Below are 24,139 nucleotides of genomic sequence, written 5' to 3' on the forward strand. Positions count from 1 at the left end.
GCGGCGAGCGGCCGCTGTGCCACTGGGCGCCCGAGCCCTCGGGCCTCTGCGGGCGGCCCCGCTCCGCGGCGCGCAGCGGAGCTGTTCCTTCAGCACCAGGCGCGGGGCCGCAGCTCCGCGGCTCGGGGCACCACTGCTGCCGGCCTCCTGCGGAGCGCTCCGGGAATAGGAAGGATAACTTCTCACTCCCCCTCTCTCTTCTTTTGCCAGGAAGAGCTGAAAGAGAAGTAAGGGAGAGGATGAAGCAGCGCACCTTTATAAAAAAAAAATCAAATCCCCATTCAATAAATTTTGCTCTAGAGCAATTCACACAGGTGGCGTAGTGTAGCTCCCACCCCTTACACTGCATGCCTGCACAGCTGCTCTCCCTAAAGGAGCCCCTTGTCCCACGCAGATGCTCACACTTCTCTGTAGGTGAATGACAACCAGAACAGCACATGCGTGCATGCACACACACCCACACCCCTCCCCAGCCCTCACTGGAACAGACTGCACTATCTCAGACCTCAGGTGCAGCAAGAGCAATGGTGCTGTGCCCGGCAACGTTTCCCAGTTGTGCTGGCTGTTAACACCTCTGCCACACACCGGTCAGGGAGTTAATTCTCACTGACGTTAACCTGCAGCTCTCCTTCCACAGCTGTCAGTGCAAGACTGATGGGAAAGATGCACTCCTGAGAACTCAGGCTTTGCCTTTACAGCCTATGCTGATGCAAGGCTTACAGGAAATTTTGCATTTCACTACAATAACTGGCGCAGGTGGAATAAATCTCAGAGGCAACAAGCCTTCTCCCACTTCTTGCAGAAACTAACACACCTTGTCCCACCCCCATCACAGCAATGGCTTTTAGAAAATGGATTAAAACTTCCCCTGCCAACCTTTTGGAACTCACACCCAGCAGTTACCACACCCGCCACAGTTACACTCCTTTGTAGGGAACGAGCACTGGAGCTTTGGTCACCTTCATAACCAGAACACAGCCAAAAACATCCAAGGCAAAAATACATTCTTGGATAGAAACAATCTCCCTCTCTCTGACTTGCAAAGCTGACTGGAGAGCGCTCCATCTCATGGAGAATAAGTTATTTCTACAGAGAACTTCCCAAAATGTACAGACAGACAAAATAAAATACAACAGAAGTTTAAGCTGACATCTCCAATCATCTTGGCACTCTCCATCCAAGGGACTGCTTGCTACTTACATGAGAGGATGCATGTGCACAGAGTCTCACTCAGCCAGATCTTGGGATATCAGCATGTTGCTCACATGATGGTACGACGAATGCAGCCATCAAATCTTCCCCAGCCTAAGAGAAACCAGATGAACAGTCTGCCATAGGTTAAACAACATGGTAGATCTGGATGCCAACTTCATTTCACTTTAGAATACAAAAATATGTGGTTTAAAATGTTAAGCTCATTTTAAAAATAATTTGATATGAATATACTTTATTCACTGTTTGACAATGTAGTTATCCTCTTCACAATCACATTCAAAATGCTGAGTTTGCAGTACGTAAAAGTCTTTTAAGTTTGCATTTTCTCATTTTCACCTGGAGGTAAAAAAAAAAAGAACACTTGAAAAACAGCAATAGCTGATACTGCTGCACCTGTATATGCATCAGAAACATTTCCTGTTATGTTTTCCACTGTAGGGACGGAAACCAGGAAAAATTAGAGACAGAATCAATCCTGGAAACTAGCTAGTCCACCTCTGCACTGACAGAGACTTGAGAAGTAGCACTCCACAGCTGCTCTGGCCACTCCCATTGAAGTCAGCTATATAGCACTTAGACCATTTTGGCTGCGGTCAGAGGTTGGTTTTGGCTACTGTATTCTTGTATTCCCACCCTCATTCCCTGGAAATGGATGTGAAGTCCTAGCTCTAGAGACATCTCAGAGGAATTTGGCATACTGTTCCTATCACCTGGTTTTGGCTAACTTTTCCTTTGTAAGCCATGACATTAATTCCTAACCAATTGTTTTTTCCTCGCCTCTTTGGACTATTCCCCCTTTCCTCAACACACTCTGTTTCAACATCATCTTCTGCATTTGGGTTTTTCCCCATCCCACACTGCTGGGAAAGGATCGCAGGACCTGATCAAGTTCTGACATATCTTTTTTTTCCTTTATGGCAAGGCTGACAACATCTTGCTTTACCTCTTTGGAAGCCAAGATCAGATATACCAAAACCAGCATAGTAAGGTGGGGAAAAGGCAAGATGCTATCCTGAAGCAGGCAGCAGGGAGTATCTCTACCAGTGCTTGGCACAGGGCTCTCTTACATACCAGGAACAATCCTCTCTGTTGAGGAAGGAATTGGATGGGAACACAGAGAAATCTCACCAGAAGATTCACTACTACAAAGTCACAAAGAATTCAAGTCCAGGCTGACGTAACATGACTGAAATGGTTTGCCTGAGCTAATTCATGAGGAGCCCAACAGAACAAGAGGCTTGTTTTAGTTAATTCCTTGTCATCAAAACACCAAGCAGTGGAGACAGTGAGGTGCACATATGCTCCCTCTATCAACAGGGACAGGGAGGCAAGATAGAAGGACGGCATTACCTCCCTCAGCAGCATTCACAGAACTAGAAAGGTTCACAGTACTCTGTCCTTGCCCTTGGATAGTGCCAGTGGGGATTCCATTTCCTATGGCAGCCCTGCATCCCCACAGCAGAACCACACCAAGTGAATTCCTCCGGGCAGCAGCTATTCTAACATGATTAAACATTGCCTTCCCAAGAACCACCCAGCATTTATGTCATGCAGACACTGTACACAATCTTTCAAAGAAGTCCGCTCTCTTGTGCTCTAGCGCCTGTAGAAAGCCCTGGATTCTCTCTTCCCGCATGGCAGTGCATTTTTGCAACAGTGTCCGTCGGCGCCGAGAGTCTCCATGGGATGCAAAACCCTCCTGCTGCAGCTTCTTTGTCACATAAGCCTGATCCCTTTCCATCTGTTGTTGCTTCCTTTCCTCCATGTAGGAGTCTCTGGCCTTCTAGAGTGAAAAGCAGTATAACGTTAGCACTTTACCAGGCCTTTCAGCTCATCCGTAGTACAGGTACAAGGCAGCACAGGCCTTTGAAGAAACAGCCTCTGCTTGGCCACTGAGCTGCAGGGTAAACGAAGAGTGACTTTGTGTGTGCTTCTAGGCATTCTGCTCAATTGGTTAGAGAAATACAGGGATATCCTTCAGGACCTTCTCCCCCAGAAATTTGTCTGCTCCAAGCATTAACTGCTAGTTAAAATACATAGAGGTCATGACAAATTGTGGAAAAGTCCTCAGATACAAAATCAAAGTGTACAAGAGCACTTCAAACCACAGACGTACACACAAGCCTGCCAATGTCATCACAGAATCTTTGGTATTATTCATGCAGCAGCTGAAAGGTTTTAGGGGATTCAGAACAGTGATTTATAGGGCAATTATTTTAGCTTGCGATCAAGTGTAGATCTACCAGCTTTAGCAAAAGAGCAAGAGTGGGCTCAACATTCCCAAATGTCTGCGACCTAATAATTTATGAGCTCCAGACAGAGTAGGATGGGCAGCAAAAAGTAAAGGCAGCAGCTATCCTTGCCTATCCTTCAAGTGTTTGAATTATTTTAGCAGAACATCACTTTTGGATTTCTTCTTCTTATGTATATCCTAGCCTGTAGCCTCTAACACACAAACCTAAAAGCCCTCCACAGCTGCATGAAGGGATATTAAGGGGAAGAACTGGCCTTTCAGATGAGGAAGGAGTAGTAACTGTTTGGAGTTAAACTGGCTGATTTTGCCCAGTAGCAATGAAGATTGTTTACTTGTTCTGTCTAGCTAGATAAGAGAAAGGGACACATTTCCAGCTGGTACAGTGGCAACAACCGGTAGAGACAGCAGCGACCCCAGATAATTTAGTTATTCCCGAAAGCAGAGGAGTCTGCCCACATGCTAACACACTGTAACAAGACACAGGGGTACAGGAGATGCATCACATCTCACACTGGCTGCTGGTACTGAAACAAGGCCTTCACTAAACTCATTAAATGAACAATTCCTTTGTTTTCACTTTGCACACTCTCACCTGATCTCCATCTTCCTTACCTGTAATGCATTATAGTTCATCTGGAACCGAAGGATAGCCTCACACAAGTTCCAAAAGGAATATTCTGGCCACAGCACTGACTGAAACACCAGGCATGAATGGGATGTCTGCAGAAACCAAGATCACCAACAATATAATAATCCAGCAAGGGGAAAAAAAAGTCATCAAGATGCAGCTCTGTTGGTCAAACTATGCCAGGTTCCCCATAAAGATTTCACCAAGGCTGTGTTATCAGATTCTACGTAAAATTAAATAAATATCAGCCAGGATAGTTTGAAATTGCACAATGTCAAGCCTATCTAATTAGTTTTCATGCTAGAACACAAGTCATCCATTCATGTAAAAATGTCTGCAGAATTCTCTCTAACGTGACATTGGTCTTCACAGAGGCATTTTTAATAGCTTAAGCATTGCAGATATACAACAAAACTAAAAAAGCGACGTTGGACTATCAAAGGCTGAGTTAAGGGAATAGCACATGAACTGAAGATCAGGACATGACATTTAAGCCATTTATTAAATGATATCTCATGATATTCCTTGCTGCCCACTCATGGCATTTAAATTGCTTAATGAATCTAGGAGTTGTGGTGCGCTGCAGATATTCTAGAGCTGAAAAACACAAGCTTTCAGCTCTAAACATATTTCTGCCTTTCAGTATTTGAGGTAATTGTATTCACAGAACTGCAAGAAACAGAGACTCCTTAGAGGTGCCCCTGCACTCAGTTCATCCAACAAGTTACCTCAACTCTGGTAGAAAGAATTTAAGAGCCATCATCATCATCACACTCAGAGTCATAACTCTCTCTGATGCAAAGATGGAATACTTAATGGAGAAAACAAAAACTTTACCTGCCAGAGCAGGAAATCACTCAACCGGACCTCTCCAGAGGTTCGAATCAGGAGGTCTGGGTCAGGGGAGTTGCTGGTGTACAGACACTTATCAAGCAATGATTCAGACACGTCACTAAAAGGCAGATGCACCTTGTTAAGACCACTTTCCTGATCCAACGGAGATAGTACTAAATCAGAATTACTAAGTATTTTTATAAACACAGAACTGCAGATTAAAATTAGGTAGATGGGACTGCAGCACTGCTAGTCATCAACTTATTTCTGACAGACTGGGGCTATTTCAAATGCTCTTTCAGCCCCCTGAGCATCCCTCTACGCTCTCTGAAACATAAAATAGTGGTGGAAAGACTGTGAAGACTTCCATCTGGAACAGAGCTAACTACTCCTTCTCCTCCAGGGTAGAGGAACAGTTCAGTATTCATGATTCATCTGTTGTTTGACCTCACAGTTGAAACTGCCAACTGAGCAGCCCAGCACTGCAGTATGAAATCTGCCTTCACATTTAAAGTAACTTAAGATACAGACCTAACTTCTCTTCTTAGTTGTGTACCTATCACCATGGTAATTGGAATAATAAAAAACCAAACATTGCATAGTAACTTGAAGTCATTTGTTCCAGTTGGACTGGTTCAATAGAATCTATTTAAAAGCCACTCTGTTTCTGGGCAGTTAGTATTAAAGCGTAGGAGGTAAGAGAGGCAGCCTTTATCTATGAAGCCCCACACGGAAAAACAAGAGTTACCTGGGTTCAAGCAGTCCTTGCTCCACCCCCCAGGCCATCTCCCTGACAGCGTTGCTGATTTCATGTCTTGATGTGTATGCAAAGCAGACATTTAGAAAGCACCTGAAAAGAGGAAAAAGATGTGAAAACCTGGAAGTAAAGAAGGTCCAGCAGGTAACAAGAAGTCTATCTAAACAGTTCTGTGTGATTCTAGGACAAAGAAAAAAGCTACATCATGTCTGACAAGTGTACCTGACAAGCAGAAGGCGGCACGAGGTATCAGTTACTTTGAACTCTGTTACTTACTTGTTGTAGTTCCTGGTTGCCATCACAGCTTGGGCAATCAGTTCCTGAATATCCAGGGGTAGAAGTGGCAAATCCCCAAGGACACGGATACACACACCATGCTTCTTCAGGTTCTCCCTACACCCAACAACAAGAGTGAGGACTGCAGAAAACAGATCAGCCCTTATTGCATGACTGCCACACTTCCTTTGCATAACATCCACCAAATGAAAAAAGAAAGCTATGCCTGTGTGTAGCCTTAGCAAAACTAAGAATCAGACTAAGAGATAATGACTAGATGTTTTTCCAAGTGTTGAGAATTTGCTTAGGTTTGATCATCCCAAACCTTTCCCTAAAGGGAAGACGATCAATCCCCATACAGGTTTCTCAAGTACAGACATAACCAAAGGAGTAGATAATGATTGCAAATTAGATATGCCTACCTGAAGTTATGAAAATTGACATACAGAAAACATAAAATAAAACCACAGACTTTAGGCAACTAACTAATCAAAAAAATAGGAAAACAGCACAATTACTGATTACTGGAACACGGAACAGCACAAATACTTTCTGATCTATCGCTCATAAAGAGCAACGCTGGGTAGAAACTGGGCAGCTGGCCTCTTAGAATCATGGGGCATTGCAGTACTCAGACACAACTTGAGAAGATCAAGAGCAGTGCACACATGCTGTCCTCTCCCTCTCATGCTCCCAGCTGCATCCCCTCACAGTTTACTTCAAACATATAAACAACTATTTCACACAGCACTTATCTGTCAGGCATCAAACAACCAAGGTACTGTGCAACACTGCACTGTAATGTCCCTCCCTGCTCACTCAGATCTGTACCAGTTCCATCCACATGCACTACTCGAACTAGCTCTCCAGCTCTAGAGTGAGTTAATACATGATGTGCCCATATGTGGAAGTCTCAAGTCAAAAGGTCTCTCTTAAATGACATTCTGCTTTTGTTCCACCCTGTAGGAAACAGCTATCAGAGGATTGATTCTTACTGTTCTTCCAGTAGGCGGCTAAATTTCTGTCTTGCCAGATCCATTAGTCCATCCACCTCCTCCTTGGATCGTTTAAAGTTCTCAATACTAAAGGCATAAACAGTGACCTCCCGAATACCCAGATTTAAACACCACCGCAATGTCTGCAAGGAAACAAAAACAAAAGTCAGATAAGCAGACTTGTAATCAGACAGACTCATATCCCCAACTACTAGAACTGTCATTTCCCAATATGCTAACACTGTATAAAAAAGAAAATTAAAACAACAAAACAAAACAACAAACAAACACAACCATCAAGATCTGACAATGATTCCTACTTGACATAGTCTCAGATTCATCTTAAAGAACAGATGGAAAATATCACCACCTAGGATATGGCTCCATAATAGATATGTGACTAATCCAGCCAGCAAAAGCAATTCCTGCAGACGTGATAAATTACATGACACCATGCTTTTCAAAGCAGTTCAACTTGCTTCACAGAATTAAGCTTCAAGATCTGCAAGGCAGACATTTTAATCAAGTGTAAAGCAGAGGAAAAAAACAAGTGACAAGAAGACTCAGCAAGGTAACAGAATGAGAGAGAGCTGAAGTCAGGCCCTCGATGACCAGTATCAGCTGCAAGCACAAGACCTGACGTCAGTTAGAGAAGAGAAAGAACATAACACATCAGTAAAGCGGTAAACAAAGTCAGTTGGCAAACACATCTCAAACTTTTAATACACAACCCAGAAGCAACAAAAATTCTTCCCACCTGTGCCAGCTTATCAAAACCCTGTGAATGTCCTTGCTGCCTCTCCACATGACACTTCTGGGCATAACGGCGATTGCCATCCATGATGAAGGCAACATGCTTGGGCATTGGACCTGCCTAGAACATAAGGAGAAACAGAGAGCTGACAGACAAGCTGGCATCTTGCATCACAGAGCATAGTCCCATCATCCTGGAAGTACTCTGTACATCCGAGTACAGTGGGTTTCTCCCAGCTTAAAGCCTGGAGTTGGAAAGATTAAGATGCTAATCACCTATCTGGTAACTCCAGCTTAGGCTCCCACTAAAACGTGTCAGTACTGACAACTGCCTTAACTGAAAAAGCAACTTCACTCTCCTCATTCCTGTTTCATGACAGAGAACTGCAGTACTTCAGAGGGAGAACAGGACTGTCACTGTGCACCTTCCTTCTGCAGCTACAGGGGAAAGTGCACAGAGCTGTATGTTGCAATTATCTTCGTTTCAGAGTTCAGGGACATTTTCACAGACAATTCATTCCGGTGAAGAAAAGTGAAATCATGAGATCATCAGCCCTTTAAGGTGAGCAACTTTTTTCCACTGACCTCATTAGGCCTGCACAGACCCTTTTGAGAAAAGGACAGCAGTACCACTTCCAAGACTCTGCTGAGCCAGAAGAAAATTTCCCTGGAACTAGAAGGTTTTTATTCCAGTCAGCAGAAACACAGTTTTATTTCTTAGATCCATAATCCAACCATCTCACACTCACCCTCCTCCCACATCCTGCCTTCATCAGCAAGGGCTCAAAACCTGGAAGCCTGGAAGTGTAAGCTCATTATTGGCAAGCACTGCCTACAGCCTTGCTCATTTGCAAGACTAAGCTTAAGTAATTTTCCATCCCTGAATACTACTTAGGGATGCAAATGCAGTGCTAGCATTAAAACCTACCCTTGCTAGCAACACTACCTCTCTAGAGCAGATCAGTCAGAAATAGTGCCACTTTGAACCCTGGCAAATCTATTAACTACTGTTTACCGCAGGCAACCAAAGTTCACTCCTTACCTTAATTATGTTGGCACAAAACCTCTCAATGATGGTCAGCTCGCCTTCTCTGATCCACGACATGTCTTACCAAGAACTCCTTTTCTTTTTCAGCAGGAAGATGAAAATAAAGGATTAGAGGTACAGAAGACTCCATCCAAGTCTAAAGTAACACTATTTGGGATCACCTTGGAAAAATAAGCTTTGACTATCTTGGAGCCCTTTTTATCATGTGGATCAGCAGACAATAAGGGAGGTAAACAGGTCAGAAATGAGCTCTGGAATTTTCTAGCTGTATGTCATGAGACTTGATGCTCCACAAACTGTAGCAAAAAAAGCAAAATAAAATCCTTACTACTTCTACCTGAGAAACAGCTGCTGAGCTCGTACAGACACAACAAGCTCTCGCCTTACACTGGACCACCACTGAGCTTGTCATGGAGCAATGATTGCAAAATGACCTTCATTGCTTTTGTGCTGAAGTTGCTGGAAACTGTTCAAAGCAACCATCTACGTCACCAACCACCCTGCTTTACAGACACCACTGTGATTTCTTCTCTCACAGGTTGAACAAAATCAGCCTTCAGAGCTTTAGAAACATCGCTTTTCACCACATCAAACATAAATATTTGGTTTAGGCTAACAGGATATCATAGAGTCATAGATATAAGAGTTGTCTTAAGGATATAAGAGATATAAGGATATAAGAGTTTCCTGACTTTCCACATTCACCTTCATTTTGCTCAGCTTGGAGCCCTGAGAGATGTGGACAAAGCAGCTCTGTGGGGGCAGCAGGCCAGATCCAACCACCCTGTGCACAGCTCAGGACGAAAGCAGAGCCAAACTGCAAAGTCAGTGTGCATTTTCTGCATATGCGTTCTCTGTTGGTCCCTCAGAAAGGGACATCTGGCCACAGATGCCACCACAAAGCATTAAGGAACCGCTGGTACATGAGCCGCGTTCACGAAGCTCTTGAGTAACTCGGCCTAAAAGCACCTTCTCTCCCAACACCGCTAAGAGCAATCAATCTTTTACCCGAGATTTCGCACAGTCACCTTTAAAAACGCTCCCCACAAAGCAGCCACTGCCCGACAAGCCAGGAACAGCGCCCGAAGGAGGCCGAGCCCAGCCCCAGCCACACGGTTGCCCCCGAGGACACCCGAGAGGCGCCCGGGCCCCCACATCATGCCACCGCGTCGGGAACAGCTCTAACTCCCTGAGGGGACGGCTCCCACTTCCCCCGACTTCCTGAGAGGAGAGAAAAGGAGGGAACCGGCAGAAATCCAGCCTCCGCAGAGAGAACCCTTACCCTTGCCTCGGCACCGACACCGGCCCCGGCCCACCGCCCGCTACCTGTCCTGGCGGCAACGCCTCAGCCCCTCAGGCCACTGACGCACCCTTCCGCTTACGTCACCCGCTCGCGCATGCGCAGACGCGACGTGGAGTGGCTGGTGCGCATGCGCGCGGGGCGCTCAGCGGAGAGGGTCATGAGGGGAGTGTGGGTGGTGTGAGGGGTACGGGGTTGGTGACCAAGCTGGGGCTCTGCGGCGGGGCCCGAGGAGCTCCCGGAGCGCGAGCTGAGGCTCTAGAGAGGGGTCAGTTGGTTGTGGGGGCAGCCGGTGGAAGAAGCTGTGGTTTAGGCCGGTGGCGGGGCCTGGGCCTGCTCCTGTTCGTGCTTTATGGGCTCCTATTCTCTCCACTCTCAGCGCTGCTTTGGGGATGAGCTTCTCAACTCACAGCCCCGGGTAAAAGAAAAGACCCAGCACACAGAATGTCACGAGCAGCCATCGCCTGTGGTTTTTGTTTATTTATTTTTCCAGAAAAGAAAAAAAAAAAAAAGCAACCCCACATTTTACATAGTTGTTACAAAAAAAAAATCACAAATAAATGAGGAATGGAGGGGGTAAACCTGCAGCAAGAGGAACCGCAGCCCTGGCTACAGGGATTCCAGCAGGAAACCTCGTTGGAAAGCGCGGCCGAGTGGAGCCACACGCACCCCTTCATCCTCCCCCCCCCCCACACACTTCATACAATTCAAGAGTTTGTCACAAACAAGCTTTGGTTGCTAGCAGTAAACATGGAGTTACATTCTTCTGTCTCCTTGTAGACAATCGTGTGACTCGAGGCTTTCGCACTAGTGGAGGCACCATCCTGAGAGGGACATTTCTCCTCATACATTCAAACGCCCGGTTACAGCAGGACCCTGAGTGCAGCCTCATCTGCCTGCGGTTTGCTGTCCCGCAATGCATAGTGCCCAGCGCTTGTGAGCCGAGCATGGGCAGGTGGGTGATGATGCAGCAAGTTAATTACTGTCAAGACACAGGAAGAACCACGACAGCAAACGCAACAAGAAGATGCAAATCAATCCCATCTTCTCCAGTGTGGCTTCCCTTTACAGATAAAATCCCTGTTTGCTTGGATCCCGGTGCCGTACTGGCCTTGGGGAAAACCTGAGTGATTCTCTAAGCTGGTGGCTCTTTGCTTTAGGGACAGGGATGGCTACAGAACTCATATCCCCACGCAGAGTTGCAAGGCAGAGTACACAGAGAAGATCCTGTCTCCCTGGTCCAAAACCTATTAGATGCTTTGGCTATTTTTTTTCCTTTTTTTTTTTTTTTTTTCCCTCTTACTTTTGTAAACAATAATCAAAGAGAATACTGAGAGAAAGCAGAAAGATTTACAGAGGTATTTACAGATACTAGGCAGCTAGCAGAAAATCACCAAACTATTAAATGGGGTGGGGGGGGAAATGTCCTACGTGACTCTTCAGACAGATACAGGAACCAGGGACTGGCAACCAAGGTGGGCCAGCAGCCCCCAGATTGGGACCAAAGCCCAGGGTTAGACACGCAGCCTGGTGTGTTCTATTGCATTTACCCCGTTCAGACAAAAGCAGTTTTCCTGAAGTGGGTTAGTCTAAATCTCATCACTAGTCGAGAACTTGAGGTCCTTCCCCCACCCTCCTAAGAAGAGACCACCACCTCACCATAGGAACTACTGGAGAAGGGCAGGCTCAGCTGGGAGCTGCTCTCCAACCCCTCAAGCCTCAGAGCAGGGGTAGATTTGGGGCAGAACAAAGCCCCGCAGGGGTCGCTGGGTGCAGTGATGCTGCCGGTGAGGTTGGAGTAGATGCTCTCCATCTGGTCCAGCCCTGCTCCACATCTAAACCTATATTCTAGTAAAGAATATCAGAAACCATGCGCATGTCCTGAGACACTAGCACAGTAAGACCCCCTCACTGGGAAGGCTCCAGCCAGCCCTGGTCTGAGGAGCGGAGTGTTGATGGTCCAAAATCAGGGATGCAGAGCATCCCTCAGCCATCATGAGCCCACGTCTGGGGAAAGCCAGGAAGGGAGGAGAGAGATGGAGCAGTTGCCCTCCTTGGCCAGGAGCTGGGTGCACCTTGGCACCAGGTCCCTTGTACCAGCAGGTCCCAGCCTGGGGACGAGTGAGGAGGGCTCAGAACAGTGCTCAGTCTCTCAGCACCCTCCCTGGCTGCTGTCAGCTCTCACTGCATGCCCTGGGATCCCCATCCTGGCTTTTAGGTCGCCATCCCCATGGCCTGCTGGGAGCCTGTGTGACATCCCAGCCCGCAGGTGACAGGGAGAATCCAGCACAGGATGGACAGGAGCATTCCCACTGGGATGGCAGGGAGGGGGCATGTAGACAGGAGAGAGAAATGGAGGACAGTCCTCAAAAACCACCAGGCTGGGAGAAAATCAGGAGTTGGGGAGCCAACATGGGCTCTAGCAGCTGTTCCCCGCCCTGCGGCACTGCCTGGCTTCTCTGTCCCAAATTCCTCCTTAGTCCAGTGGAGAAGGGAAAGAGACTATTAAAATACAGTTAAAAAGGAAACAAAACCCAAACATACCAAAAAACACAACCAAAAAGCTCAACAACATGCCAGTCCACCTAGCAAACATCCAGTGAGGTAGATCTACGCTTCCAATACAAACTTTGTCACAACCTTTTGTGCTGTTAGAAAAAACCCTCCTCTCTGTCCAGCACTGGGCTACAGAGGTATTTTATCCCTGAGATTGCTCGAATACCTGAGAATAAGTTGCAGGAATTAGGTCCTTCCTCTTTCTCTCCGTATTTTTTTTCTTCTTTTCTTAAAGATTAAAATATACAAAAATACAAAAACTGAATATTTATATAAAAAAGAAAAAAAAACCCAAACAAAAAAACAAACCAAAGACGACAAACAAACCCAAAGATACGTCATTCACGCACATCCTAGTGCAGCTTTCACTTGGCGTTGGCTTTGGCACGGTTGGGGCATCTGGCCCCAGGAGAAGGGCTGTCACTGGGGCCAATAAATAAAGGCAAGGCTGGGGAGGGACAAGGGCAGCTGCTGCCACCCCAGGTCCCCATTTTCCTGTACCCATGGGAGGCTCAGCCCAGGGTGCTGGTGCAGTGTGGGCAGGAGGAGCAGTGGTGTTTGTCCCACATGGGTATGATCCACACAGAAGGCTGAGCTCCACTGAGCCACGTGCTGCTCTGTGGGGAAAAGGAGAGCACTTCCAGCCCCATGTTTTGGAGGCAAGGAGCTGTGGGGGCCACGGGGCCGGCCCGTGGGCATCCCCTCTAGCCCTGCCACCCTTGTCTCTCCCTGCTCCTGCCACGGGGCAGGGAGCAAGGAGCCACCAGAGCCTCCCTGAGCTGTGCCTCCCTGCTCCTCCTCCTAGCTTCCTGGAGAATGAAGATGAAGCAATTTATTTTTACTTTTTTTTTATCTGGGAGAGGTGCGTTGGATGCTCCCCCTCCTATTTTTGGAGCCATCCCAATTAAAGCCAGGCTTTAAGGAGGAAAAGGTTCTGCCCTCAGCTCTCCCCATTTGCCTTGCCAAAGCCTCTCCATCCCAGTGTTAGCCCCCCCCACTGCCCGCCATCATTCCCGGGTTTCGGGGAGCAGGGCCGAGCTGTGCATGTCCTCCTCCTCGCGGAAGTAGGCGGGCTTTCCCTGAGAGCTGGGGGACTGCTGTGCTTTGGCGGGGCAGTTGGCGACCATGTGGCTGATGCTCTGGCAGAAGTGGCATTTCTTGGGCTGCGGAGGCAGCTTGCACTCTTTGGCATGGTGGTCCAGCCCGCCGCAGTTGTAGCATCTGCGTGGGAAGGAGAGAGATTCGAGGAGGGGGAAAAAAAGGAGAGGACTCACTGGGGCCAGGGGAGGATCCTGGGTTTGGTCCCAGGTGATTTTAGATCTGTCCCAGTGGTGCTGCTGGTACCCAGGAGATGGCAGCAAACCCATGTGCCAAAAGCAAGCACATGGGGGTGAAACTGGGGGGCTCGCAGCCCTCTGGCAGCAGCATGGTTATGGACCCTGGGTCTGTGGATCCTGCATAGCAGGTTACCCCACAGTATGAGCCACCAGTGCTCGGTGCGACAGAAACAGGCAGAACCCAGTTTTCTAACTCACTGGAAACCCAAAGCTGTGGGCATTGCTCTTTCTTTTTCCTCTCCAATTCCTTTCCCGCTCATTGGAAGCCCCAAACTTTTGAGCATTGCTCTTTCCTTTTCCTCCCCAGTTCCTTTCAAACTGATTGGAAACCTCAAACTCAGGGGTGCAGCCAGAGCTCTGCTGGGGTGCGCAGTCTTTCTGGGAACGCTGAGATCCAGCACCCCAGGCAGCAGGGCTGAGGGGTGGCCGGGAACTGGCTCCAGGGCCCAGAGCCTCCCCGTGGGAGCTGCTGCCAGGACGTCCGGTCATTTCCTCCCCACAAGCAAGGGCTTCTCTTAGAGAAAATTACCCCTGTGCAGCTCAGCCCACCGAGGCTCCCACACAAAAGGGGAGCGTCAGCCCGGGGTGTCCCTGACCTCTGCCCTCTCGCTTGTGCCTCTCTGCCCTTTCCCCACCAAGCTGCATCTGCCACTCATTAAGCGCTGAAGGAAGTGGCTTTCTCAGACGAAGGGTCGTTGCCCACACTGTGCCCTGCAGCCCCTGGCCAAAAGTGGGCAGGACGGGGCAACACGAGGGGTCCCTGACCACGTAGCCCCCACCACAGCCCAGCCCCAGGCAGTTCCTGGCACCCGCGGGGCTCAGAGCCAGCCCTGAATCAGGCCTCATCTGCCCCTTACCGGTCTCCTTTTGATCTGCGTTTCTGCAGGCTCTTGCCCTTGGGTCTCCTCTCGCTGCCAATGCAGAAGACACCTCCTGGGCCAGTCACCCGGATGGACTCCAAACCTTTGGAGGATTTCTTGAAGGTGAATTCAACAGCTTCGCCCTCCTTCAGGCTGCGGAAGCCCTCCATGTGCAGCTTGCTCTGGGGGCAGGAGGAGAGGACATCAGTCTGTGTTTGCACCTCGGCACACCACGAGTCCCATCCCATGGTGCCAGGTATGCTGATGTCCCGCATGCCCAAGGGAGTGGGCATCAGGACTGAGCTTGACTGTGCACTTTTCATCATCTGTTTGGTAACACAGAGATGAGATGGGCTCTGTAACACAGCAAACAAGGAGCTCTGACCCTAATATCTGCAGGGCTTGCTGCAAAATGCTAGCTCTCCACACTGCAAACCAGCAGCCCTCTTCTCCCCTTCCAGCCCTGCACTGCTCCCTGCAGACTCCCAAAGCTGCAGACTGAGGATGCTCACAGGGAAATGCAAAACTTCATTTTGAAGAGACAAAGGGATATCAAGGCTTTGCACATGCATGCACAGCCCTTCTCTCCTCCCCATCGAGAGGCAGAACTGAAGGGACATGGATGCATGGCCAGAAGATTTCGCCTCAAACCACAGCTGAGCTGCAGAGGATGCAACACGCCGGGGTAGGAATTGGGGCCCTCAGGGCAGCGTGCACTGGTCCCTCCCCACTGCGCTTGGCAGAACAATAAGGAGCTTTTCTCTGGGGCCCGAAGGTTGCTATTGCCTGATGTGACATAACATGGCTGTTCCCAAAAATGAGTCTCTTCTGGCCTTAGCTCACCCCAGCTCTGTGCTGCTTTTGCTTTGTCATCCTTAAAAAGCTGCAGAGTTGGATGCTGGAGCAGGGTACCCCTAAAGCTCCAGCCCTTTAAGTGCCTCCAGCAATGAAGCTGCCATTTGGCTGTGGCTGTTGGGAGCATCCCCTGTCCCACTGGGATCACTGCATGGAGCAACACTGAAAGCAAACCTGGGAGTTCAGAAGGACCCAGGGTGGGAGGGGGTGGAAAAATCCACTCTGCTTTCATGAGACCCATCCATTTCAGCAGAACATCATAGGGAGTAGAGATGCACCCAGCATCTCTTGTCCACCTGTGCCATGAGCACCGCTGCCGGACCAGCACTGCCGCATCCCAAGCAGAGATTTGAGAAGAGGTTTTGCTCTACTTTGTTAGCAGAAGTCTGACAAGCGTAAGCAAAGAGTTAAGAGGGATTTGCTGTCAGAGGGAGGAGCAGCTCTGCATCGCTGGGCTGGGATTCCCGGCAAAGCGTGGCGCCGACGCCTGCGCAGCCATAGGACCCTGCTTTTATGAATGGAGCATCTCCCATTCATGGGCTGCAAGTTCCGTCACGTGGCCGCCCACGCTTCCCACAGGGATGCAATGCGGGCATGCTGCTCAGCAAGGGCAGCCACACCACTCCCCTGTTCCTTTTCCTCTTCACTCCCAAATCTGCCCAGGACGCACACAGGGACACCCCACAGGAAAGCACAGAGGGAGGAAATTGAGTTGTTGGTGTTTAGGAGTGATTTTTCTCAGTGGAACCTTGCAGGATGCACATGCATCTGTGAGCACACGGAAGTGGAAATGCAGCAGAGCTTGAGGAACTGCCCCTGTTCCTGCTGCTTTTTCCCTGTTTCCTCTCCCAAACCTCCCATGGGGCTTTCTCCACGCCAGTCCCTACCACCACATCCTGGACTCTGGCTCAGAATGGGACTAACCCCACGGGCAGGGCCATGTCACCCACATCTGTTCACCCATGGGTATGGAGGCAAGGATCCTCCAGATGGAACCACATTTGCTATCTGAGGGCCTCTACTGCCAAAAACAGCCAAAACCTGCACCACATGGCCTGCCACTGGTGAGCCCCCCGACAAGCTCAGTGCAGCCATAAACATCGCTACCCAGTCCCAGCTCAGTTCCCCCATGTGCGTTATGGTGAGGATGCTGAGCATCACCAGGAGCATGACATGGTTTAGCGGGCATGGTGGTGATGATAGTTGGGCTAGATGATCTTAGTGGTCTTTGCCAACCTTAATGACTCTATGATTTTAGGATCCTGGGCATCATCACCAGGAGGTTGCTGAGCACCACCTAAGCAGGAGCTGTGTTCGGGGCATGGAGGAGCTGAGCTCTGCGCGGTGGCACTGGAGGCACTGCTGGAGGCTGGCGGATGTGAGGCAGCTGCCTGTGCAGACCTCCATCTCCCGCAGAGATCTCCATTGGGGTGTTTACAGCCCAGCTGTGTTTACACTGCCAGCAACCAAATCTCACAGGCACTCTGCTCTGTGCAATGGGTCAAAGCTGCAGCTTGGCTGGGGGGACCCTGGCACCATTCCCTGGGTCCCACTCCTCGCCTAAGATCATGATCTCCCCCTTCCCCCACCTCACTCCCCACTGTTGCCCCATTTTGGCTGACGAGGAAGAGGAGGACTGGAGCTGAAGCTGCCGCAACATGATGGGGAAGCTATTTATTTTCCAGCAGCGGGTGAGGATGACAACTGCCTCCTCAGCCCCCGGCCCCCTCCGCCAAAAGGCCAAAGGAAACGCCCTCTCCCCAGGGAAGGAGGGGGGCAGCGGCCAGGGCACCCCAGCTCTCCCCCCGCTGCGGCCTTTTGAAGTGAGCTGTGAGTGGCTGGTGGTCCCTGCGCATCCCCCTGCCCCCTTCCCAAAACACACACATTGCTGGCATTCCTCTGTTATCAGATAGGTAATCAAACTGCAGCCCATTGAATTAGCTGCATACCTCCTGCATCTGAAAGGAAGGGGCCCAGAGCCCCTGTCCCACACCACACACAAAGCGGGAGCCTTCCCAGGCCTCCACACCCCCCCCTCCCCAAAAAATAAGGAGAGGAAGGGGGGCCCAGAGCGAGCCAGGGATGCTGGCGAGGGGGAGCGTAGGGGAGGGCCTAGGCTGGGAGCCACCAGGGCTGGCCAGCGAGAACAAAGGGCTGGCCGCGCTCATGCCGGCCAAATTCCAGGAGTTCCAGGCCACGGCGGGGGGAGGAAGGGTGGCCGGCATGGACACGGCCCCTCTGACCCTCTTCATTGGCCATGGGGGCTGACAGCCTCTCTGCTGTGCGGTGGTTTTCCTCCTGAGCTCCACCGTGCCCCATGTGCTGGCACAGTGCCAGGGTGCCAGGGTCTGGGGTCTGGGGATGGTCGTGGGGAGATGGTTTTGGTGGGGAGGGTGTGGAGTGACACTGGCTCTCAAACACAAAGTGTTTGTAATAAAACTGTGTTTCAAAGCATGAGTACCAATGGGGTTCTGCTTGTCATCAGTAGGGTTCAGAGTTAACTGGTGGAAAAAGGAGCACCAGCAGCACCAACACTGCCTGTCCCCACTCCCTGTGGTGCCAGGCAGCCCCTCTGTGGGCCCTTCACCCATCCCCAACCCCACCACCGTGATTTAACACAGACAAAGCCACCACACACGAGCAGCTGAGCACTGCCTGCTGCCCCGGTACACTCCCCACACCCCAATTCCACCCATTTCCCCTTGTCCACCTGCACCTCCCACCTCCTCCTCTCGTCCCACAAAGCCTCTGTTGTGGCCCTTTGGGGCTGGAGCGTCCCAAACCCAGCGCTGCTCCCCCGGCGGTGGCAGTGGCTCTGCGGCAGCCCTGGTTTTGCCTCCACTCTGCCGGGCACTGGAGGGGCTCGGCCAGCCCCAGGGTCACCATTGTCCCCGCGGCCTCCCCAGCGCAACACAAGGAGACGTTTATTCCAGCCGGCCCTGGCCACTCAATCAAACCATCTTTGTGTCCAGAGGGGCCTCGGGCGGAGCGGCCGCTGCACCTCGCCCTTATCTGTGCAGGGAATTGCTTTGCTTTAAACTCTGAAATCTCCAGGCAAACAAGCCTGGGTGGGATGCTGAGTTAGGAGCAGCTCTGGTGCTGAGCTGTCCGGGGCAATTAGGGCAGCTCGTGCCTCAGTTTCCCCAATTTGGGTTTGGCACAGAGCAGACCCTTCCTCACTCCTGTGCCAGGGGGAGCAGAGGGCTTGCACTGGCCCACTTCGGGCTAATGCTTGCACAATCCAGGCTAGCACAGCAGTGATTCCTGCCTGGAATTCCCTCTTCTCAAATCCCACAGCAAATATTTTCCTGGTGCTGCTGCTTTGAGGCAGAGCAGGGAGCGTCTGCCTGCAGCCCAGTGCTGGTGCCAACACTGGGCAGATGCTGAGCCTGGGGGTGCTACAGGGATGGGGGAACCCAGCGCAGTGAGCACCAAAACATCACTGGGGGTTTCCAGGCTCTGTATTTCAGCCCAGTTTCCGCAAAGTAAATCCAAAATAAAGCCACTTTCCTGCCAAAATAACCAGGCATTCTCTTCATTTTCCACCATAAGCAAGCAAAATTAAACACTAAGTTAATTTCGGGTAAAACAACCCATCCACTGGGGGCTCTTTAACACAGTCACCTGCCCTAAATCCACATTTCCACTCACTTTTACCTGCTCCGGGTTGCCAAACCCTATGCGCTTCCCATGTGCGGGGAGGGGGCGGCAGCCACGCAGAGGCTAATTAGGATCAGCTGCTGCATATTAATTTCATACTCCCGTATTGGAGCACGTCCGGGAGTGCAGCAACTTCCCTCGGTGCGGTCGGTTATTTTTAGGAATAAATAAATTGGGGAGGGGGGGAGGAAGAAATGGCGGAGCTGGGAGTGGCCGGGTAAGGGGTTCAGAGAACGGGAGAAATCCCATTCATTTGGGCCATTTTCTCTCGGAGACCATGTAAGGGTTTTTTCTCTCCCTGCCGTCACCCTGGGGGCTCGAGAGCGGCGGATGGGGGAAGGGAGGTGCCTGCAGCCATCAGTTAATCTTTAGACAGAGACAGGAGGCTTTTTTTTTGTGTGTGTGTGCATCTTGAAGGAGGTTTCAGGGCCAGGATAAAGCCGCTCTCTTTCACAATTTGCCGGCAATTCCCATTCCCAGGACGTGGCAGTGCATGTTGCAATGCAATTTTATCCCTACGCTTATTTAATAATAATAATACTAATTAAAACAACAACAACAACAACACCACCACAAAGGGATTGCTCCTTCCTCCCCTCCCCCCAAAAGCAGAGAGGCCAAAGTGCATCTCTGCCCCATGGAGCCCTTCCGAGGGGATGCGCCCGTCCTGCAGCTCCATCCCACACCCGTGGGAGCATCACACACCAGACTGGAAAACTGAGATTTTTATCCCTCCCTGCCCCCATAGGCATTGCTGCTCTGATGAACCCCTGCAGCCCCCCTGAGTCTCAGCTATGCCCAGCAGGTCTCCTTGCCAAAAATCATGAAACGGAGAAAAACTACCCAATGCTGTCACTTTTATCAAGGATTTCAGCCTATCGGTTGGATAAACACTCTGAGACACGGAGCTGAGATGCAGAAGGGTACAAGGCTGGGAGCAGCCCCATCCCCTCCACTCTCAGCCAGGGCTGTGGGGCAGTGCTTGCTCTGCTGCAGGCATCGAGCTCTGGGGATGTTGGAATGGGGAGTGCAGATTTCCCCTCTCTCGTTGGCCAACTTTGCCATCCCAGCAGCACTGCAAGCCCAGGACCACAGCCCCCAAATGAATCCATCTCCAGTGTCCAGGGGAGGCATTTTAACCCAAATGCCTCATTTTGAGCTCACAATGAGAGGGAAAGGCAGCCCTGGAGGAGCCCTGTTAGTCTCCTGTCCTGCCGAGATTTTAATCTCTTTGTGATCAGATAAAGGGGGAGAGAGATGGAGACGCGCTCCCCGCAGAGCGGGGCCATTCAGACCTGGTTCCTGTAATAAAGTGATTTAATAGATCTAAAGAGGCCAATTCCCTTCTTTCTCCCACAATTACTTCCTGTGGGTCATCATTCACATATGTAAATGAAGAGGGGAGGACTCTGGGGGGGCTCTGGATGTTGCACCCTAATGGTTGGGTGGGGGCACCAAGCTGGGTGCCGGGCGAAGCATCCTGACCCCACACTGGCTTTTGCCCTTTGGGGTCTGACCTGCTCTCCCTGGGTGCTGAGCAGGGTCGAGGCAATGCTGGCAATGCCCTGCAGTGGGATGGTCCCGGTTGGCTTCACTGCAGGAAAGCAGTGACTTTATGCCAAGAGCAAATGGAGTGGTGACGGAAACACTGCATCAACCCCAAATGGCTTTACTGCTGGTGGCTGCACGTGCCAGAAGCACTCCGGCTTTGCTGCATACGTCCAGGCAAGTGGGAACCACACACCCATCCTGGGCAGCCCAAATGCCACCCTGTACCCCGAATTGCCCAGTGCCCAGCACTCGCTGCCTTCTGAGTGCACCAAACCCTCCTCTGGTCCCTGTGGCCCCAACAAATGGGGAATGCCAGGAGGACACCCCGCTCATCCTCTTTTCCTGCAGGAATGTGAGCAAGAGCAATCAGGAAACCAGACTGTCTGGGGGCAATAAACCCAGGGAGAGGGGCAGGAGAGAGCCTCCCCCCCACCGACACAGCACTGACATGCAAAGACCCATTTGCTGCCCCTGGGGAGCACCCAGAGCTCGGCTTTCCCTGCCAGGTTTGGAACCCTCATCCAACAGCACTTCTGCACAGTGGATCCTACAAAGAAGGGGTTCTGTTCTCCCCTGTCCCTCTGCTTGCCAGGGGAGGGCTGGGAGCCCCCCAGGACCCACCACCAGCACCAGCACTCCATCCTCATCCTGCACCCAACCGCATGCACAAAACCATCTGAGTTTGCTCCAAAGACACTCATATCCCCTGCGCTCATACTGCTTCCAATCTCCGACAGCTGCAATTTTCCCTGGAGGAGCAGGAACCCAGGTTCAGCGCACAGCCCTGTTCCCAAGCACCTAGCACTGAACTCGTATCTCCCTCCCAGGATTGTCCCCACGGCCCCAGTTCGGGCACCATCCCCAATCCCATGTCCCCAACCCCTGCACATGGTCACCCCACTGGGGCTGGATTCATTCCCCACCACTGAAGTGGCTTTGAGCAGCCACAGCCTCAAAGCTGCAGTTTCCCTCGGCACAGGACACCAGCGTCATGCGCGCGGGTCAAACCCGGACACGAGACCTGCCGTTATCATATGGAATCCATAGGGGCACGTGCGTGACCCTGCGCGCTTTGTGCCATGCAGGATGAAGTGCAGCCCTGACCTGCTGCCAGGGAGCTGGGCACATTGCAGCAGGACTTTGCCCCTCAAAACGCAGCAGAAGAACCGAGCGCATGTCATCATGTTACAGGCAGTTTTCTCTCCCCACTTCCCAGGGATGAGTGTCTTGGGGCTCGTGCGGAATGAGCTGCTGCCCTTTGAGGTGGAGCTGGGGAAAGCCCCATCCTGCATCCCCGCGCAGGGCACCCAGCACCCCATACCTGGCAGTGGTGGAAACGCAGCTCTTTCCCCTTTCCCTCCGTGGGGTGAGCAGCACCCCTGCTCCAGTGTGCCCTGTGCACCCCTTTTTCCACCCAGTGAGCACCTGCTCCTCTGCATCCAGCCCTCCAAAGGGCTCTCCAGTGAAACACGATGAGAAAATTAAATGATCCCAAGGATCAGTTTATGAGGTTGCTCCCTGGAGAGCAATCCAAGGGCTGCACTGCCCTTCTCTGCCCTCCTCTCCTGAACATGGGGGATCCCATCCCCTGGGACACCAATTTGGGATGGCAGGAGCAACGGTCCCCACTGTTGCCCCAGCATGAATATCCGCAGGGCAGGATGCTGGGGCTGAACCCCCCTGCCTCCAACCCCAAACCCGCCGCAGCATACCTGGTGCACGAAGACATCGACGGGTGAGTCCAGTGTCGCACCGCCCTTGGCGGTCATGGAGAGGAAGCCGAAGCCCATGCGGACGTTGAACCACTTACAGATGCCGGAGCCATGCAGCGGCTGGGAATCATTCTCAGCTTTGGGTGAATCTCCGTCTGGCTCCTCGCCTGGCTTTGCACCTGGGGAAGAGAGCCAGCAAGCACCTGAGTGGGGCAGCCCCTCAGAGAAGGAACAGAAAGAGCCTGAAGTTGGGTCCTGATGGATGGGAGAGGCAAAATAATGACCACCGTGACCCAAACCCGGCGGTCTGCTGTGCCAGCACATGTGTGCATACGGGATCGCAGTGGGGCCAGGGATGGGAGCACTGGGGCCGTTCTCCAATCCAGAGTGTTTAAGAAAAAAAAAATTTAAAAAATTAAAAAAATAAAAAACAATTGATATAAAAGCAACCCAAAATACATCCTCCCCCCCCCCCCCCCCCAAAAAAAAAAAAAAAAAATCAAAGACGGGGTATTTTTTTTTTTTTAGAAAAGAGAAGCAAAAAGATATAAGTAAAAAAAAAAAAGGAAAACGTCTCCTAAAACACCGACCCGACCTTCCTACCCCAGCACACCGTGCTGCGATAAGGACTTTCCCGCAGCACCACGAACCCTGCTCCCCACTGGCCCCACACCCGACAGCCCCGAGCTCCTGCGCTCAGCCCAGGGCTGGGGGTGGAAAAAAATTCCCCCCACGCCGGGCCCGGGGCCGGGGCACAGCGGGGCACAGCGGGGCACAGCGGGACTAGGGGAGTCCCAGAGCCCCGTCGAGCTCTGCCGCCGTTATTAATAATCGCGGAGCCGAGGAGGGCTGCGACAATAATATAACTTAACCTGCAAACTGCTGGTTGGAAACAGACCCCATCCCGACACTCGCTTGCAAATTCCGAGTTGTGGCTGTTACCGCCTCCTCCTCCCTCCTCCTCCTCGGCCAGCTTTGAGGGTATCAGCCCAAAAAAAAAAAAAAAAAAAAAAAAAAAAAAAAAAAAAAAGCAACAAAAAAGCCCGGCTTAGACCCCGACAGGAGGGAGCCGGGAGAGGTTTGACTCCATCTTCACTCCAACAATAGGGGTGGGAGGGAGCAGGAGGGTTTTTTCAAAGGCTCCCAAATTCTCGCAGACAATAGCGGCCCCCGCTGCCCCCCCCTTACCCCCAACCCAGGCCGGGACCCACCCGCGGGGCTGGGGGGCGCCGGGCCCCGCTCCGCCATCCCGCCCCCACGTGATCCTAATTAACCCCCCCCGCCGCTAATAGCGACACATTCCGGGAGGGATTTGGGTGGGGGGCGGTGTGACCCCCCCCACTTAGGGGCGAGGCCACCTGTCAAGGGGAAGAGACTGGGAGGAGGTGGGACCCCCCATACCCGTAGCTCGGGGGGATCCCCCCGCCGTTTCGCCACCTGCGAGCCGCGTGGGACGCGCGTGGAGCCGGGCTTTGCGGGGGGGCAGTGAGGGAACGCGAGTGCTTTTTGGGGACACCGCGATCTTCCCGCAGCCTCGTCCCAACTGCG

At 51.3% G+C, this 24,139-nt stretch overlaps 2 protein-coding genes across 7 annotated transcripts; both read right to left on the reverse strand.

The window, feature by feature from the left end:
• On the reverse strand, nucleotides 21–10,167 carry DHDDS (dehydrodolichyl diphosphate synthase subunit). 6 transcript variants are annotated; one of them, XR_002432478.1, is made up of 11 exons: nucleotides 10,043–10,167; nucleotides 8,755–8,838; nucleotides 7,717–7,833; nucleotides 6,960–7,102; nucleotides 5,965–6,081; nucleotides 5,680–5,781; nucleotides 4,935–5,049; nucleotides 4,082–4,189; nucleotides 1,447–2,998; nucleotides 1,201–1,305; nucleotides 21–216 (listed from the first exon to the last, which is right to left on the reverse strand). XR_002432478.1 is itself a non-coding variant. In XM_021375482.1 (9 exons), exons 2-9 carry the CDS (start codon nucleotides 8,815–8,817, stop codon nucleotides 2,762–2,764), a joined length of 1,002 nt encoding a protein of 333 aa, XP_021231157.1. In that variant the 5' UTR covers nucleotides 8,818–8,838; nucleotides 10,043–10,167; the 3' UTR covers nucleotides 1,419–2,761. The 6 variants fall into 6 exon arrangements, 5 of the variants coding, with proteins under 5 accessions (XP_021231157.1, XP_021231158.1, XP_021231159.1 ...); XM_021375482.1 differs by lacking the exons at nucleotides 21–216; nucleotides 1,201–1,305 and having other exon boundaries at nucleotides 1,419–2,998; XM_021375483.1 differs by lacking the exons at nucleotides 21–216; nucleotides 1,201–1,305 and having other exon boundaries at nucleotides 1,419–2,998; nucleotides 8,755–8,833; nucleotides 10,043–10,158.
• On the reverse strand, nucleotides 13,567–23,494 carry LIN28A (lin-28 homolog A). Its single transcript, XM_021375713.1, has 4 exons — nucleotides 23,464–23,494; nucleotides 22,592–22,794; nucleotides 14,811–14,995; nucleotides 13,567–13,837 (listed from the first exon to the last, which is right to left on the reverse strand). The coding sequence occupies exons 1-4, from the start codon at nucleotides 23,492–23,494 to the stop codon at nucleotides 13,624–13,626; spliced, it is 633 nt and encodes a 210-aa protein (XP_021231388.1). The 3' UTR covers nucleotides 13,567–13,623.

Source organism: Numida meleagris, chromosome 22 (assembly GCF_002078875.1).
Source record: "Numida meleagris isolate 19003 breed g44 Domestic line chromosome 22, NumMel1.0, whole genome shotgun sequence".
NCBI classification, from domain to species: domain Eukaryota; kingdom Metazoa; phylum Chordata; class Aves; order Galliformes; family Numididae; genus Numida; species Numida meleagris.

What these genes read in the sequence shown, in the direction of transcription:
- DHDDS (XM_021375482.1), bottom strand. Translation starts at nt 8,817, where the DNA reads ATGTCGTGGATCAGAGAAGGCGAGCTGACCATCATTGAGAGGTTTTGT. An exon ending in TTTGTGCCAACATAATTAAG is followed by an intron (nt 7,834 to 8,754) that starts GTAAGGAGTGAA and finishes CTTATGTTCTAG; the next exon opens with GCAGGTCCAATGCCCAAGCA. An exon ending in AGCCGCCTACTGGAAGAACA is followed by an intron (nt 6,082 to 6,959) that starts GTAAGAATCAAT and finishes TGTTGGGTGTAG; the next exon opens with GGAGAACCTGAAGAAGCATG.
- LIN28A (XM_021375713.1), bottom strand. Translation starts at nt 23,494, where the DNA reads ATGGGGTCTGTTTCCAACCAGCAGTTTGCAG. An exon ending in TTCCAACCAGCAGTTTGCAG is followed by an intron (nt 22,795 to 23,463) that starts GTTAAGTTATAT and finishes TGCCCCACTCAG; the next exon opens with GTGCTTGCTGGCTCTCTTCC. An exon ending in CGCAGATCAAAAGGAGACCG is followed by an intron (nt 13,838 to 14,810) that starts GTAAGGGGCAGA and finishes CTTCCCACGCAG; the next exon opens with ATGCTACAACTGCGGCGGGC.